The 12,763-nt window shown below is 38.3% G+C and overlaps 1 protein-coding gene across 1 annotated transcript in view; it reads left to right on the forward strand.

The window, feature by feature from the left end:
- The window catches only part of OSTC (oligosaccharyltransferase complex non-catalytic subunit), a 226,988-nt gene extending 217,232 nt beyond the window's left edge, over positions 1-9,756 (forward strand). The window contains exon 4 of the mRNA XM_044061316.1: positions 5,699-9,756. Within this exon, the coding sequence (XP_043917251.1) occupies positions 5,699-5,717 (19 nt within the window). The 3' untranslated portion in view covers positions 5,718-9,756. The remainder of the gene's footprint in view (positions 1-5,698) is intronic.
- Positions 9,757-12,763: the final 3,007 nt, after the last annotated feature.

The following is a 12,763-nucleotide window of genomic DNA, read 5'->3' on the forward strand; positions in this document are numbered from 1 at the left end:
TGCATCCACAATCAGCCAGTTGTGAAGGGGAGACTTCAGAAGCCATTAGACCAACATTTTTAGTATTTTGGCATTCATTTTTCACTTACCTTTTTCATATTGGCTGATGTTGCACACGGTACCATGATGCATTCTCCCAACCATTCAAAAATCATCTAGCCCTTTTCTCAGTGATTTTTTTTATTTTCTCCCTGTGCTGACATTAGTAGAACTTATCCCTTAGTGATATGGAGATGCGTCTATAGACTTTAATAGATATGTCAATTTTGTCTGCCATTTTAATTAATAAAAATGAAGCATTTTTATTAAGAAATTGACCATACATATATTAGGAATTTTTTTGGAGTGGTGCATGATGGTACTTGTGCCACCACTTGCTGTGACACATGTTTAAACTGTGCCAAACCACTTCAAAGAAAATTGTCCGAGATGTGATGGTGAGGTCCGACTTGAAGAACTACTATCGTGGTTTGAGGAGCCTGAATTGATTGATAGGGGAGTTGCTACTAGGCTGGAGCACACGGTACCATTGTCATTGAAAGAACAGATTAACAGGTACGAAAGACTATGTACAAAATATAAAGCTTTGCAGCTTGATAATCGTTTTCTTGCTCGTTCTAAAGAGCTTAACCAGGTACCTAAGGGGCTTAGGCTTTGGAAGCTCCCTATGGGCATTGAGCTTGGCTCAGAGAATTGTGCAGAGTTAATTGCCTTATTTGACAAAACGGGGCTTGAAATGCTCAGTATCATAATTAAAAATAACACTAGCAAGTTGCTCTCTATCCAGGAGGATATTTTAAAGCTTCACAAAAGCATTTGTTCAGACTTATTATTTTTTCAGCATGAGAGGCAGTTTAATAATGTGCTTAAAAAGCTTAATGATTTTGTGGATAAAAACGTGGCACTTAAAATTAAAAAGCTGGCAAGAGACACAACTGATTACAAATGTAATTCAGCTTACCCGCCAGGTAAATATAAGTACAGGGGTGAACTACCTTCTAATTTTAACCTCCACACTCCTCAGGGGAATAACCGTTTTTCACATGCCAGTGAATGTGACTTTGGCCAAGGCAATGGTGTGCCAGTGGTTATGAATGGAGCTAGTGTCGACCGGGTTTTTGTGGAGGTCGACGATTTTTTGGACCCACCTATGGGGTTACGAAGGTCCAAAAGGTTGCAGAGCAAGGCACAGAAGACAACAGTTATGGACAAACACCGCAGGGGGTGGGGGAGGGAAGAGCAATATGTGCAGTATTAATTGATTGTGATGCAATTTATAATAATGATGTTTTTGGACATAAAAGTCATAGTGTTCCTGTGTTTTGTACTACTAACATTAATTGTATCAAAGACACCATGTCACCTTTGCATACACGGATTTTCAACCATTGCAGTTCAGAAAGTGATGATGATTGTATAAATGGGGGGGGCACAGTTGAGGGTACAAGATACACACATTGAAAAAGAAAAAGGAAATGAAGTTATGGATGTGAACAATGTGATTGAGGTTTTTGATACGACTGTTTTATTTAATAGTAACATTGAATTTGAGCAGGGTGATTCTATTAATGTTGCACCTGGAGTTTGCACCGAGAACTTGCTTTGTAATGATCCTGCAAGTATTGTTACAGATATGACTTGCCAAGTTATACAGAAAAGTGATTATTTTATATACAACTATACTGACAAGGTGATTGATGATGTGTATTTTGAACTGTTCACGAAAGGAATCAATTTTGTACCCTACTTTAAGCTTGATGTTGCGCAATTATTAGTCAATTTGAAGTTATTTACAAGAAAATTAAATTTGGAAATGTATTTTCACAAGAATCATAAAGATGGTATTAATACTGAGATCAATGACTGTAAGGTTCTTTCAAGGAGAAGTACCTTTATTCCTCCACCATGTAGTGAGGTGACAGCTCTTGAAAGATTATTAGAATTTGAATTCAGGAAGATTTGTAAAGGAAAATATTTTTTGATTGACAACTTAAGTACAAAAGAAAGGTTGTTGTTAAAAGAACTTCAGAAAGCTGGCAACATTAGGTGTATGAAACCAGATAAGGGTGGGGGAATGGTTTTGATGGACAAGGTAGACTACATTGCATCTATGATGTCGATATTGGAGGACCAGGAAACCTATAAGAGGGTATCTAGAAATGAAATCAATATCGCCTATAGAAGGATTGAGTTATATTTGTGTGATGCCCTTTTCCAGGGTATGGTTTCTGAAACTGAATATGATTACTTGATGGTGAAGAATGCAGTTTTACCTAACATGTTTGGGATCCCTAAGGTCCACAAGGGTGTGACCAAGTTGCAGTTTAGACCGATTGTAGCAGCAAAGGGTTCTATGACTGAACCCTTGGCCGCCTTTGTGGACTTTATGTGTAAGAAAGTATTGGAGGAAGTGCCACATGTGATCAGAGATTCTTGGCACTGCCTTGAAAGACTTAGGGATGTCAAGGAAAATTTCAGGGATTACAGCTTCTTAACGGTGGACGTGGTCAACTTGTTTTCTACCATACCGCACAAGGAGGGTTTGGATATGTTTCGTGAGAGTTTGATAATGAGTAGTAAGGTTGATAAGGATAGAATCAATTTAATTTGTGATTTAATGGAGATGGTTCTTTTGAACAATTTCATTAAATTTGAAGGGGAGACATTTCAGCAGTGTTCTGGTGTAGCTATGGGTGCAAGGTGTGCCCCTATATTTGCCAACATGGTTCTTCTCACGTGGGAGAGAACTTTTGTTCTCCCATCGAGTTTTATGAAGAGTATTATTTTGTATAACAGATTCTTGGACGACCTGCTTATTTTATGGAAGGGAGATGAGCTTCAGGCTCATGAGTTCATTGATTATTTAAATAATACTACTAATTTTTTTAAATTTACCTTCCAATGGAAGAAAGATGCCATAAACTATTTGGACATAGCAATTGCTAAGAGTGAGGGAGGTTTAACTAGTTCTATATATAGAAAAGACAGTTACTCGAATTCACTCTTACATTTTAAAAGTTGCCACCCATTCCATCAAAGGAAAGGGGTGGCAAAAGGGCAGATGGTGCGATTGTCCAGATTGGTGAGTGAGGAAAGCTTATTTAAGCAGGAAATGTTCAAGTTAATTGGAATGTTAATGGAGAGGGGTTACCCGCTCAAGTTGTTACTAAGATTGAAAAGGGAAGTTTATAAACGGAGAGGTTCATCTTATTCACCCATTTTATGGGGGGAAAGGTTGTTGGAGAGTAACCAAGAAGGACAAAATAAGAAACAAATAGGTGGAGCATGCTTTGTGTTGAAATTTAACGAGAAAAGTGATGAAATAGTGAAGGTGTTACAAGGGATGTGGGAGTACTGTTTGAGTGATGCCACCAAGGAGGTCTTAGGTGCCCATCCAAGAATTGTTTATAGTAAGGGGAAAAACTTGAAAGGTATATTGGAAAGTGAGGACAAAGGTAGGGCATCTAGGATGTCCAAGTGTGGTTATTGTAGAAGCTGCAGGTACATAGCAGAAGGGTCTTATGTGTGTGTTAAAGGGTGGGGATATTCTTTACCTTGCCCTGGAAGATGCAACTGTAACACAAAGAACATAGTTTACATGGCCTTTTGTGTAACCTGCGAAGCATTCTACATTGGTATGACCACCCGGAGGTTACGTGATAGGATGGTGGAGCATGTAAGAGCTATTAAGAACAAGGACTCTCACAGTGCACTTTACATTCACAGTATTCATTGTAAGGATTTCAAGAAGTTTGTGTTTTTTATTATAGATAGAGTATTGCTAGAGCAGGGTGGTGATATAGGAAACAGGGTAGCATTTTTAGAAACTATGTGGCAGTTGAGACTAAATGCCACTAGATACCCTGGTATTAATGATTACATCTCTATAAAACCAGTTTTGAAATTTAAGGCTAGTATTGTATAATTAATGTAAAAAGAAGTATTTAAATGAATTAAATTTAATTCATTTTATTTTATTTCAGAAAATGTATGCAAATTTGAAAAGGTTTAAAACATTTGAAATGTTGAGGGGGATTAATAAAAGGCAAATAAAAGGCACAGAATGGTTGAAAATTATATGTATGGTAAATACAGAATGGGTTGATTATGAACAACTATTTTATACATATATATATATATATATATGTTTTTTACATTTTTTTATATTTTTACATCTGTATTTTTGATTAGATTAGTATAACTGTTGAAAGACTAATTATGTTTTAGGAACTTTGTATTTTTTAGTATTTTGTGATGATGAATGTTTATTGAATAATTGATTAATTGATTTACAAGGTGATGTCATAGTGTTTGAAGAGTATAAGATGTACATGTTTTTTGTAAAACACTGACTCTGAAGAAGCCAACTTTGGTGAAAGCGCTTAGTCGGTGGAATAAAAGAATTTCTTCCAAGGCTTGGTTCGTTGCTGGTGTTCTTTGGCAGTGATCGTGGTGTTTTGTCATTAGTAGAACTTATCCCTTAGTGATATGGAGATGCGTCTATAGACTTTAATAGATATGTCAATTTTGTCTGCCATTTTAATTAATAAAAATGAAGCATTTTTATTAAGAAATTGACCATACATATATTAGGAATTTTTTTGGAGTGGTGCATGATGGTACTTGTGCCACCACTTGCTGTGACACATGTTTAAACTGTGCCAAACCACTTCAAAGAAAATTTCCCAGATAGCCTTAACTAGCCTGAACCATAATGTCCTATGAAGCACATTTCAGGAGAGTAACCAGAAAACTACATTTAATACCCACAGTCTCTTGTGTTTTCTTCAGTCTCACTTCTTGTAAATATATGTACTTCTCGAAGTATTGTCCTTATTGCATCAATAAACACTTTCATAATTTTCAGCTTTTGCCCCATTGTGCAGCTGTAAATGTGTTTTTGTATGTTCAAGCATTTCTGTAAGTAAGATGTGTACAAATGTCTGTTGCAGACACTTCATACACCCGCAGATGTATTGTAGCTTCAGAAGGCTGCTGCATTGTTTTGGAGAGATGCTAAGAAAGAATGCACTTAAGTAGAAAATGTATGCCTGGTTACTGACAAGTACATTAGATCCCCTTAGTTACACTGTGTGAATTTCCAAGAGAGACATCTTTTCTTTGTACTACTTCTAGGAAATGTGGATGAATCATTTCTGTCATGCATAAAACGTGCCCCCCCCCCCCCCAAAAAAAAATTGTGACTCAGAGAATTGATTAGCATACCTTGTTCTCTGGACTGTCAGTCCTCTGCATTGTAGGAAATGAATATTTAAACAGCCAATCCCGGAGGAGATTTTCTATTGTTATGCAAAACTAGAGCTACGTGCTACAGTCTTGGTAGGGACTGCAATTCATGTATATGACTAAACTGTAAAGGCAGTTATACACTGTATTGTTATAATGATGGTGCATACATGATTCAACTGTACATTTCTTGCTGATAAAAGCACAAACATAGTTTCGGTGTAAGCACAGCAAGCAGAGAATATTGATGCTGAACTTTCAGGCCAGGAAAAAATGTACCTTTTTTGTACAAAAAGTAAATAGCCAGATTATAAGAGGCAGCCTAATTAATATTTATTCATTAAATAGTGTATTGTATCTATGTCTGTATATGCCTGGTTGTTTTTAACTGTTTCCATATTTAACCAACACTTCAGTTTAATCAAGTAATGTGTATATGTTTTTTTTTAAGGGGATACCTGATGGGTTAAACAGGCTCCTGGATGTTTGAAGACAATGGCTGGAGTAGCATACCTCCCACTAAATGGACATGAAGCAGCTGCGAGACTAGCAGTCAACCTCATCTTGCCATTATCAGCTTAAGATGGTCTACTGCATGTTTGCAGACTGTTACTGCATACCATGAAGTGCAGTCTTCTGATTCTCTAAATTCTCTGACATGGTTCCAGTTGTTCCCTTCACAGAAAAATGAATGTAATTCTGGCAAGGTTTTTTTTCTTTGATGTCAAGTTTTAAGGAAGATCCTATAAATTTAATTGCTCCTATTTTTGATGTTGTGGACACATTGGAGTTCTCTAACCATTTTGTTACTCTGCTCTAAAATACATTTTAGTGGAATTTGACACAGCAGCAGATGAGTACTGCTTATGAGCTTTGATGGTGTTCCCTAAATATTGGTGTTTGCATTTCTTACATTACCAGAAATAATAAACAAGAGTTCAATATTTCTGTTAAAACTGTGCATTTTGTTAAATGTCAAACAACTAGTGTGTGACATTAATGGATCTGGTAGGACAAGGTTCATCCCATGTCAGTGGGACTGTAATGTAAACTTTCAAAGCATGCACCTGCCCCTGGTGTAGCTCTCCAACAGTCCTCTTCAGGTCATCTTTGTGTTTTTGTGTTGCTCATGCTAAAGTGAGGAAAATGGTCTCGGGTTGTTTTTTCATATTTTCTATTAAAAAAAAAATCTGATTTTTTCAGTAAAAGCAGTTAAGGTTTGTTCTGCTACTTCCCTGCTGTCTTCAGCTTAATCTGTATGATGTTCTCTCCTTTTGAAAATGTTTCCCATCAGAAATATTTTTGTTTTCCTTCTGTTTACTCCTGGTCCTTGTAGAAACAGCTAACATAATGTGCTTGTTCCATTGCTTGGCTGTATCTGCAGGAGGAAATTTCCTTCCAAATCATAGGGCACAAAAGGGCTTGTACTGCCTAGGGGTTGTCATCATATCCATAAAAGCCAAATTTTTCATAAGTTTTCCAAATGTACCTTGGAAGAATACAAAACTGCACTGTAGGTATCATTTAAGTGAACAGTAAATATTTGCCAAAAATATTACAGGCACTTCAGCTTCTTCAGTTTCCGCCACACAAGGAAGTTGGATATTGAGTTCACAGTCACTCTTCATAAAATGTAAATCTATGCCAGCCAGGCCTTTTCATCTCTCTGGATGGATGAATCCGTCCAAAATACTATCTGTTTCAGACACTGTCAGAAGTTATAAAGTTGACTACTTACAGTTGGTCTCTGATTTCCTTGCCAGTAAAAACTTGAGGCCATCTATGACTACAGCTCCTCCCATGTTCTTTGTGACATTTATTTTGAAATGTTTTTTGTGGGCTGAAGTAAGGTCACTTCATCCACTCAGTCTGTGAAAGCCATTGACTCTGATGTTTTGACTCCTGTTGGATTTCATGTAGTACCAAGCAGATATGGTGCAGGCACTGACATCAGCAGTGTTGAAACCTATTTACGGGACTGTATGAGTGCAGAGCACTAGTAATATTTCTGTACTGTATGAATCAGACAGTGTTGAGGTTTGAGGCTTGTGTTTAGCTGTTAGGGCAAGTGTTGAGCCTAACCTGCTTAGCCTCAAGGTTTTCAACAGAATCAGTCGAAGTTACTGTAGTTCTCAGTATTCAAATCTATATTAAACCAGCACTCAGCCTTAGTGATTCCACTAAACAGTTTGTTACAGTTTCAGTGTCTATACCTTCTCTCTCTGAACAGCCTGTTCCTGAGCTATCAGCTCTGCACACCTGTTCCACAATAGCATTCTGCATTCTCCCTTGGAGCCTGCTACCATTGTTGGTGCATTGCGATTACTAGTTTTTGTCATGGGATCCCTTTTCAGCTACCTGCTCCCACAGCAGCAGCAGCAGTCACAACAGATGCATCTACCCTCTGGTGGGAGGGCACATTACAATGCGTAGATGTTCAGGTTGCTTAAGCATGCTGTGACTACTCCTCTGCACATCAGTATCCTGCAGATGAGGAGCAGTTCTTGTCTTTCTCAGTGTGTGATTGATGTCCACTCCAGCATGGAAGTGGTTGGTCCATACAGCAAGCAATGGGAGGACATCCCCTTCTTTCAAAATCAAAATGATTTGTAGTGGGCAGTTCAGTCCAGCTACATTCTGTTGGAAAAAAAAATCAGAGAGGCCACTTTTGTAGCAGGCAAGCTCAGTTCCTGGTCATTGATGATGCCCTAGAAGTGTTCCTTCAGTCTTTTGATGACTCAGCAGATGGTCTATAGGTGGGGTAAACCTTGCTTGCACCCTGTTTGCATTTCTGACCAGTGACAAGTGCATCTACTATTCCCCCATCTCTCTTCTGATGTGCTTCAGGGATGTTGTGGCCCAAAAGTGGCTGTTTGGGCTCCTCTGTACTTGCCCCTTTTCTTCTGTGTTATATGTAGAAACTCAGAACATGCAAGCCCAAGGTCATTCTCATAGCTTCTTACTGACCGTAATAGATTTGGTTCCTCCTACTTTTACCTCATCTACTGAGTTTGTGAGCATTCTGAATGTTATTCTCCTACCAGGCAAGTGGCATCTGGACTTTCAATTCCTCAAGCTTACCTTTTTGTATCTCCAGTTCCATTTGTTAACCGTAACCCTTCATTTGTTTTGGTAGTTGTTCATATAGCCAAGCAGTCAAAAGACAGTTGGGGAGTAGGGGGCTTGTCATGGTTAAAGGACTGTTCCATCTATCTTGGATTACTCTGAAATTTTTTATTTGGTCTCTGTTATTTCTCCATCAAGGTACATCTGGCAACGGTTTCCATTTCCCATATTTGGCTACATTGTTTTTCACTAGCATTATGTAAAGTTTAAAAATACTTCGGGAAGGGCTGTATTCTTCTTGGACCTCTTGTGTGAAATTTTGCGACCCCCACAGGATTTGTAATTTGTTAGAGAAACTGACCTTACTTACTCTCCTTTGGCTCTGCATCTTCAGTGAATTTGATGTAGCTGTCTTGGAAATGTTTCTTCTAACAGCTACTTCTACCAGAAGAAGTGTAAAATTGCATGCACTTTTTAGAACACCCTTGTCTGATATTCCATAAGAAAATATTACTGCCTTCATTAATCCATCTTTTATGCCAAAGTGGTCACAGTGTGCTTGTCTTGCTGTGTTCTTGCCAAAGTATTTTAATCAGGATGAGTTTCTCCTCCACTCTATGGATGCACACAGGTGACTTAATATTTTGCATTGTGAGGATGAAGCCGGTCTCCAAGGGAGACAGTTAATTGTTTGGATGTACACCGTCAAATAAGATTGTGTGTTGAGAGGATGAAGGCTGTCCTCAAAGAGTTAATTGTGTTTCTTTTTTTTAAGAAGATCCTTGCAAGGAGTATTTTTAAGCTTACTTTAGCAACATGGTTATCTGACTGCATAGAGTTTTTCTGTAGTAAATATAATAAACCTCTCACTACAGTACCTAATGCTTATTGCCCTAAAGCAGTTGCTACTTCCATGACTTTCAGAAATAGCGACCTAGATGATACATTTGCAGCAGCATTTACTTTGTCTGCCATCAACATATTTGCAAGGCTTTATAAGGTAGATGCGATTCCATGGTCTTCTTTTTGGACCATTGCTGTTAGCAATGTGCTCATAGGTTTCTAGGAGGTTACTAGGCTATTTGGCCCTAGGGCCTTTATAAGCCTAGCTATGTTATACCCTTGTTCCCGTAATGACCAAGTTGTATGGTCTATATTTGCAGCGTAAGTCTATGATCAGTACCAACTGCCCTTATCCAAGAGGGACATGGGTGACACCCGTGGGGAAAATTCAGTCTCCATCCATTTGTGTTCCAGTTTGCTTAAAAGTTTCTAACTGTCAGAACCATTTAACATATTAGGAATACTTGGAAAAATGTATTACAGCTGCAGTTTTTTTTATTAGGGTGAAACATTGTGCCTTTACAAAAATGTATTATTGTCCAAGTCTTGTGTTGTAAAAACCTTGTCTACAGAAGTCCAATAAAGCCATTTTTAATGTAATTCAAGCATAATTGTACAACTTATGGAAGCTACAGTGCACAATAGACAACTGTATATTTTTAATGTTGACTGATGCAATATTTTGGAAAATCTGTGTTACTGTTACATTATGTGTCATTGATCTATTTAATACATTTTTGTGTTCATTAGGTTTGAAAAACATATAAACCTCATGCAATAGACTTGCATGTGGTAGCATGCAAGCATTCATATTTTTGAAATGATGACTTTTGCTGTCTTACAAGTAAGCAAATCATTGGTTTGGTTTCAGAAAGGGCCACTGCCAGTGGACAAGTGCTAATCCAGGTTTCTACCACTGGTAGCTCCCTTTCTGATTCACAGGCAGGCTCAACACATTGATCCTGCAAGGTCTGTAGGATCACTGTGGAGACCTTTCTCCTCAGCCTTGCTTACATGCTGATGAGGCATTTTGGAGGTGCAGCATCAGCTAATTAGCTGTGTGCTCTTCCCAGGGTTGCCAGATTTCCAACTGGACAGGTAGGGACAAAGTGAAGACTTAAAAAAAAAAAAAAAAAAAAAGTCTTCCACGCTAGGTCTTTAATGCAGAACATCAGAGTTCCGCATTAAACAAAAGTAGCCTTGTGTTTGTTTTTTTTTTTTTTTTGATTCACTCTGGCCAATCAGAAATAAATAAACACGGAACTACTTCTGTTTAATGCGAAACATCGTAGTTCCGCATTAAACAAAAGTAGCTCTGTCTTGCAATTTTTTTTTTTTGATTGGCCCGTATACCGGTATACGGGCCAGTCAAAAATCGCTAAACACTGAGCTACTTCTGTTTAATGCGGAACTGCGATGTTCAGCATTAAACACAAGAAGCTCTGTCTTTAGCGATTTTTGATTGGCCCATATGCCAGTATACGGGCCAATCAAAAAAAAAAAAAAAAAAAAAAAAAAACAAAGCGGACGCTGCCCGGGATTTAAACCGGCAGTGCGGGACTCGGGATCAGGCTGCTGATCGCAGGACAGTCCCGCCCAAATAGGGGCGTCTGGCAACCCTGGCTCTTCCCCAAAAATTCCTGTGATGACACATTTACACAGCCAGCCAAGTTAAGTTAACTCTGCCAAAAGTTCTTATTCACCCGTAACTTTCTTTCGGTGAGGTCACTTCAGAGGTGAGTGCCAGGAAGTTTAGTGAACAGGTAGCAGTGTGGGGTGGGTGAATTTGTGAGTATATCCAGAGGGATTATTGGTGTCAGTTGAGTGTGTGTGAATGACTGCCTCTGTGGTTGGAGCAGGGGGGTTAGTTTAAGGGATAGGCAGAATAAGTGTGTGTGTGTGTGTGTGTGTGTGTGTGTGTGTGTGTGTGTGTGTGTGTGTGTGTGTGTGTGTGTGTGTGTGTGTACGTGTATGGGTGAATGTGAGGGGTTTTGATTGCAATCAGGTGGGATGGGCTAATTTACAGCAAATGTTTTTTGTGTTTGTGGGTGGGCTGCTATTCTTATAAAATCCCATAAAGCAATGAACAAGTTCTGCAATAACTGGAGGAGACATTTGACATCAGGGATTTTAAATATTACCCAAAGTCAAAAAATGAAGTGCTTTATTCAAAACGAATACTTGGTAAGCACTTTCGTTCAAGAGTGAACTTCATCAGACCAAGCAATAAAAATTAAATCAGCCATTTGTATCAACCCCACGTTTCACATGACCACCATGCATTATGTATTAACCCTTTCCTTTTTAAAACCACAGCTCAGGATGGTCAACATGGTGTTCTCTCAATTGATTGAATGGCATCTATTTGACTCTGTTTGTATATTTACCAGCTGTGCAGCTTGCAGGTTTTCACATTAATGAGAGAACAGGTACACTGATTCATTGTCTTGGTAAATTCAAAGCAACTTGAACGCTAAGTGTAATTCAGTTTAATGTTTCAGTTTGTGGCCATTGTAACTTGTTCATGTATTAGTATTCAAATGCTGATTGGATGGTTAACTTCTCTGATTACCCACTTAGTACACGCACACACACACTTTTGATGATGCCAGTTCACCTACTGCACATCTTTGGGATATGAAAGGTAACTGGAACATTTGTCAAAACCTTTCATGTACACACGGAGATTGTACAGACTGTGCTCAGAAGGTATCTCAGCCAAGAGTGATGCTGTAGAACGAAGTATCAATGCTAACCTCTGCACCAGTGTGCCACTCTGACTTTTACTGCATAATTTAAAATATCAGAGCAAAATTAAATTATAAGATAACATGCAGGTGCTCTGCACAGGATTCACTGAGTAGTAAAGATGGCTTCTGAACGATTCCACCACAAAAAGGTTGAAATAAAAAAACACTTCTTCAGACAATGCACCAAAGCAGAAGACCTACTTAAACTCTAGGGACTGCAGGTATTTTCATTTGTATGAATTAAAACCTTTTATGCACTTGAACTGAAATAATTTTCTTAGCTGCTTAGCTATGTATTAAGATTAGCATGACATGGAAATATAACCAAAAGAAAAAATGGGTTTCTATAAACTGTATTAAGAATGCACAGTATCAACCTTTTGTACTGCCACATCTATGATATTATGACCAGTGCAGTTGTTAATTTATTTGATCCTTATTTTTTTTAACTATTTTAAGACCTACTAGGTCATATTTTGAGGCTACTCATGCAGTGGGTTGTACACTGCTTGGGACTTTACATAAGGACTTTGACTGTGAGCTAGTAACCAGCTTTATTTTGTAGCTCTTAGTTTGAGTCTGTCCTTCCTGTTATGTTGCTATATGACTCTGAGCAAGTCATTTGACCAGCTTTTGCATTGCCCTTAGAGGGATATACTTGGATCTAGTGGCCTTTAACTTAAAATTAAATGACTAGAACAGAATACCAGGCTATCAGAGTATGAATATTCATGCACTCAGCTAAGCAGTCAGGACAACCACATTCAGTACCTTTTCTCTCTCGAGCTAGAACATCATGATGCCGGTAACTGCCATCAGTGTTAAGATTTCAGTCCATTGATGAGATTTTGCAGGTG

This window comes from Protopterus annectens, chromosome 2.part0, assembly GCF_019279795.1.
Source record: "Protopterus annectens isolate FY-2018-M chromosome 2.part0, PAN1.0, whole genome shotgun sequence".
NCBI classification, from domain to species: Eukaryota; Metazoa; Chordata; order Ceratodontiformes; family Protopteridae; genus Protopterus; species Protopterus annectens.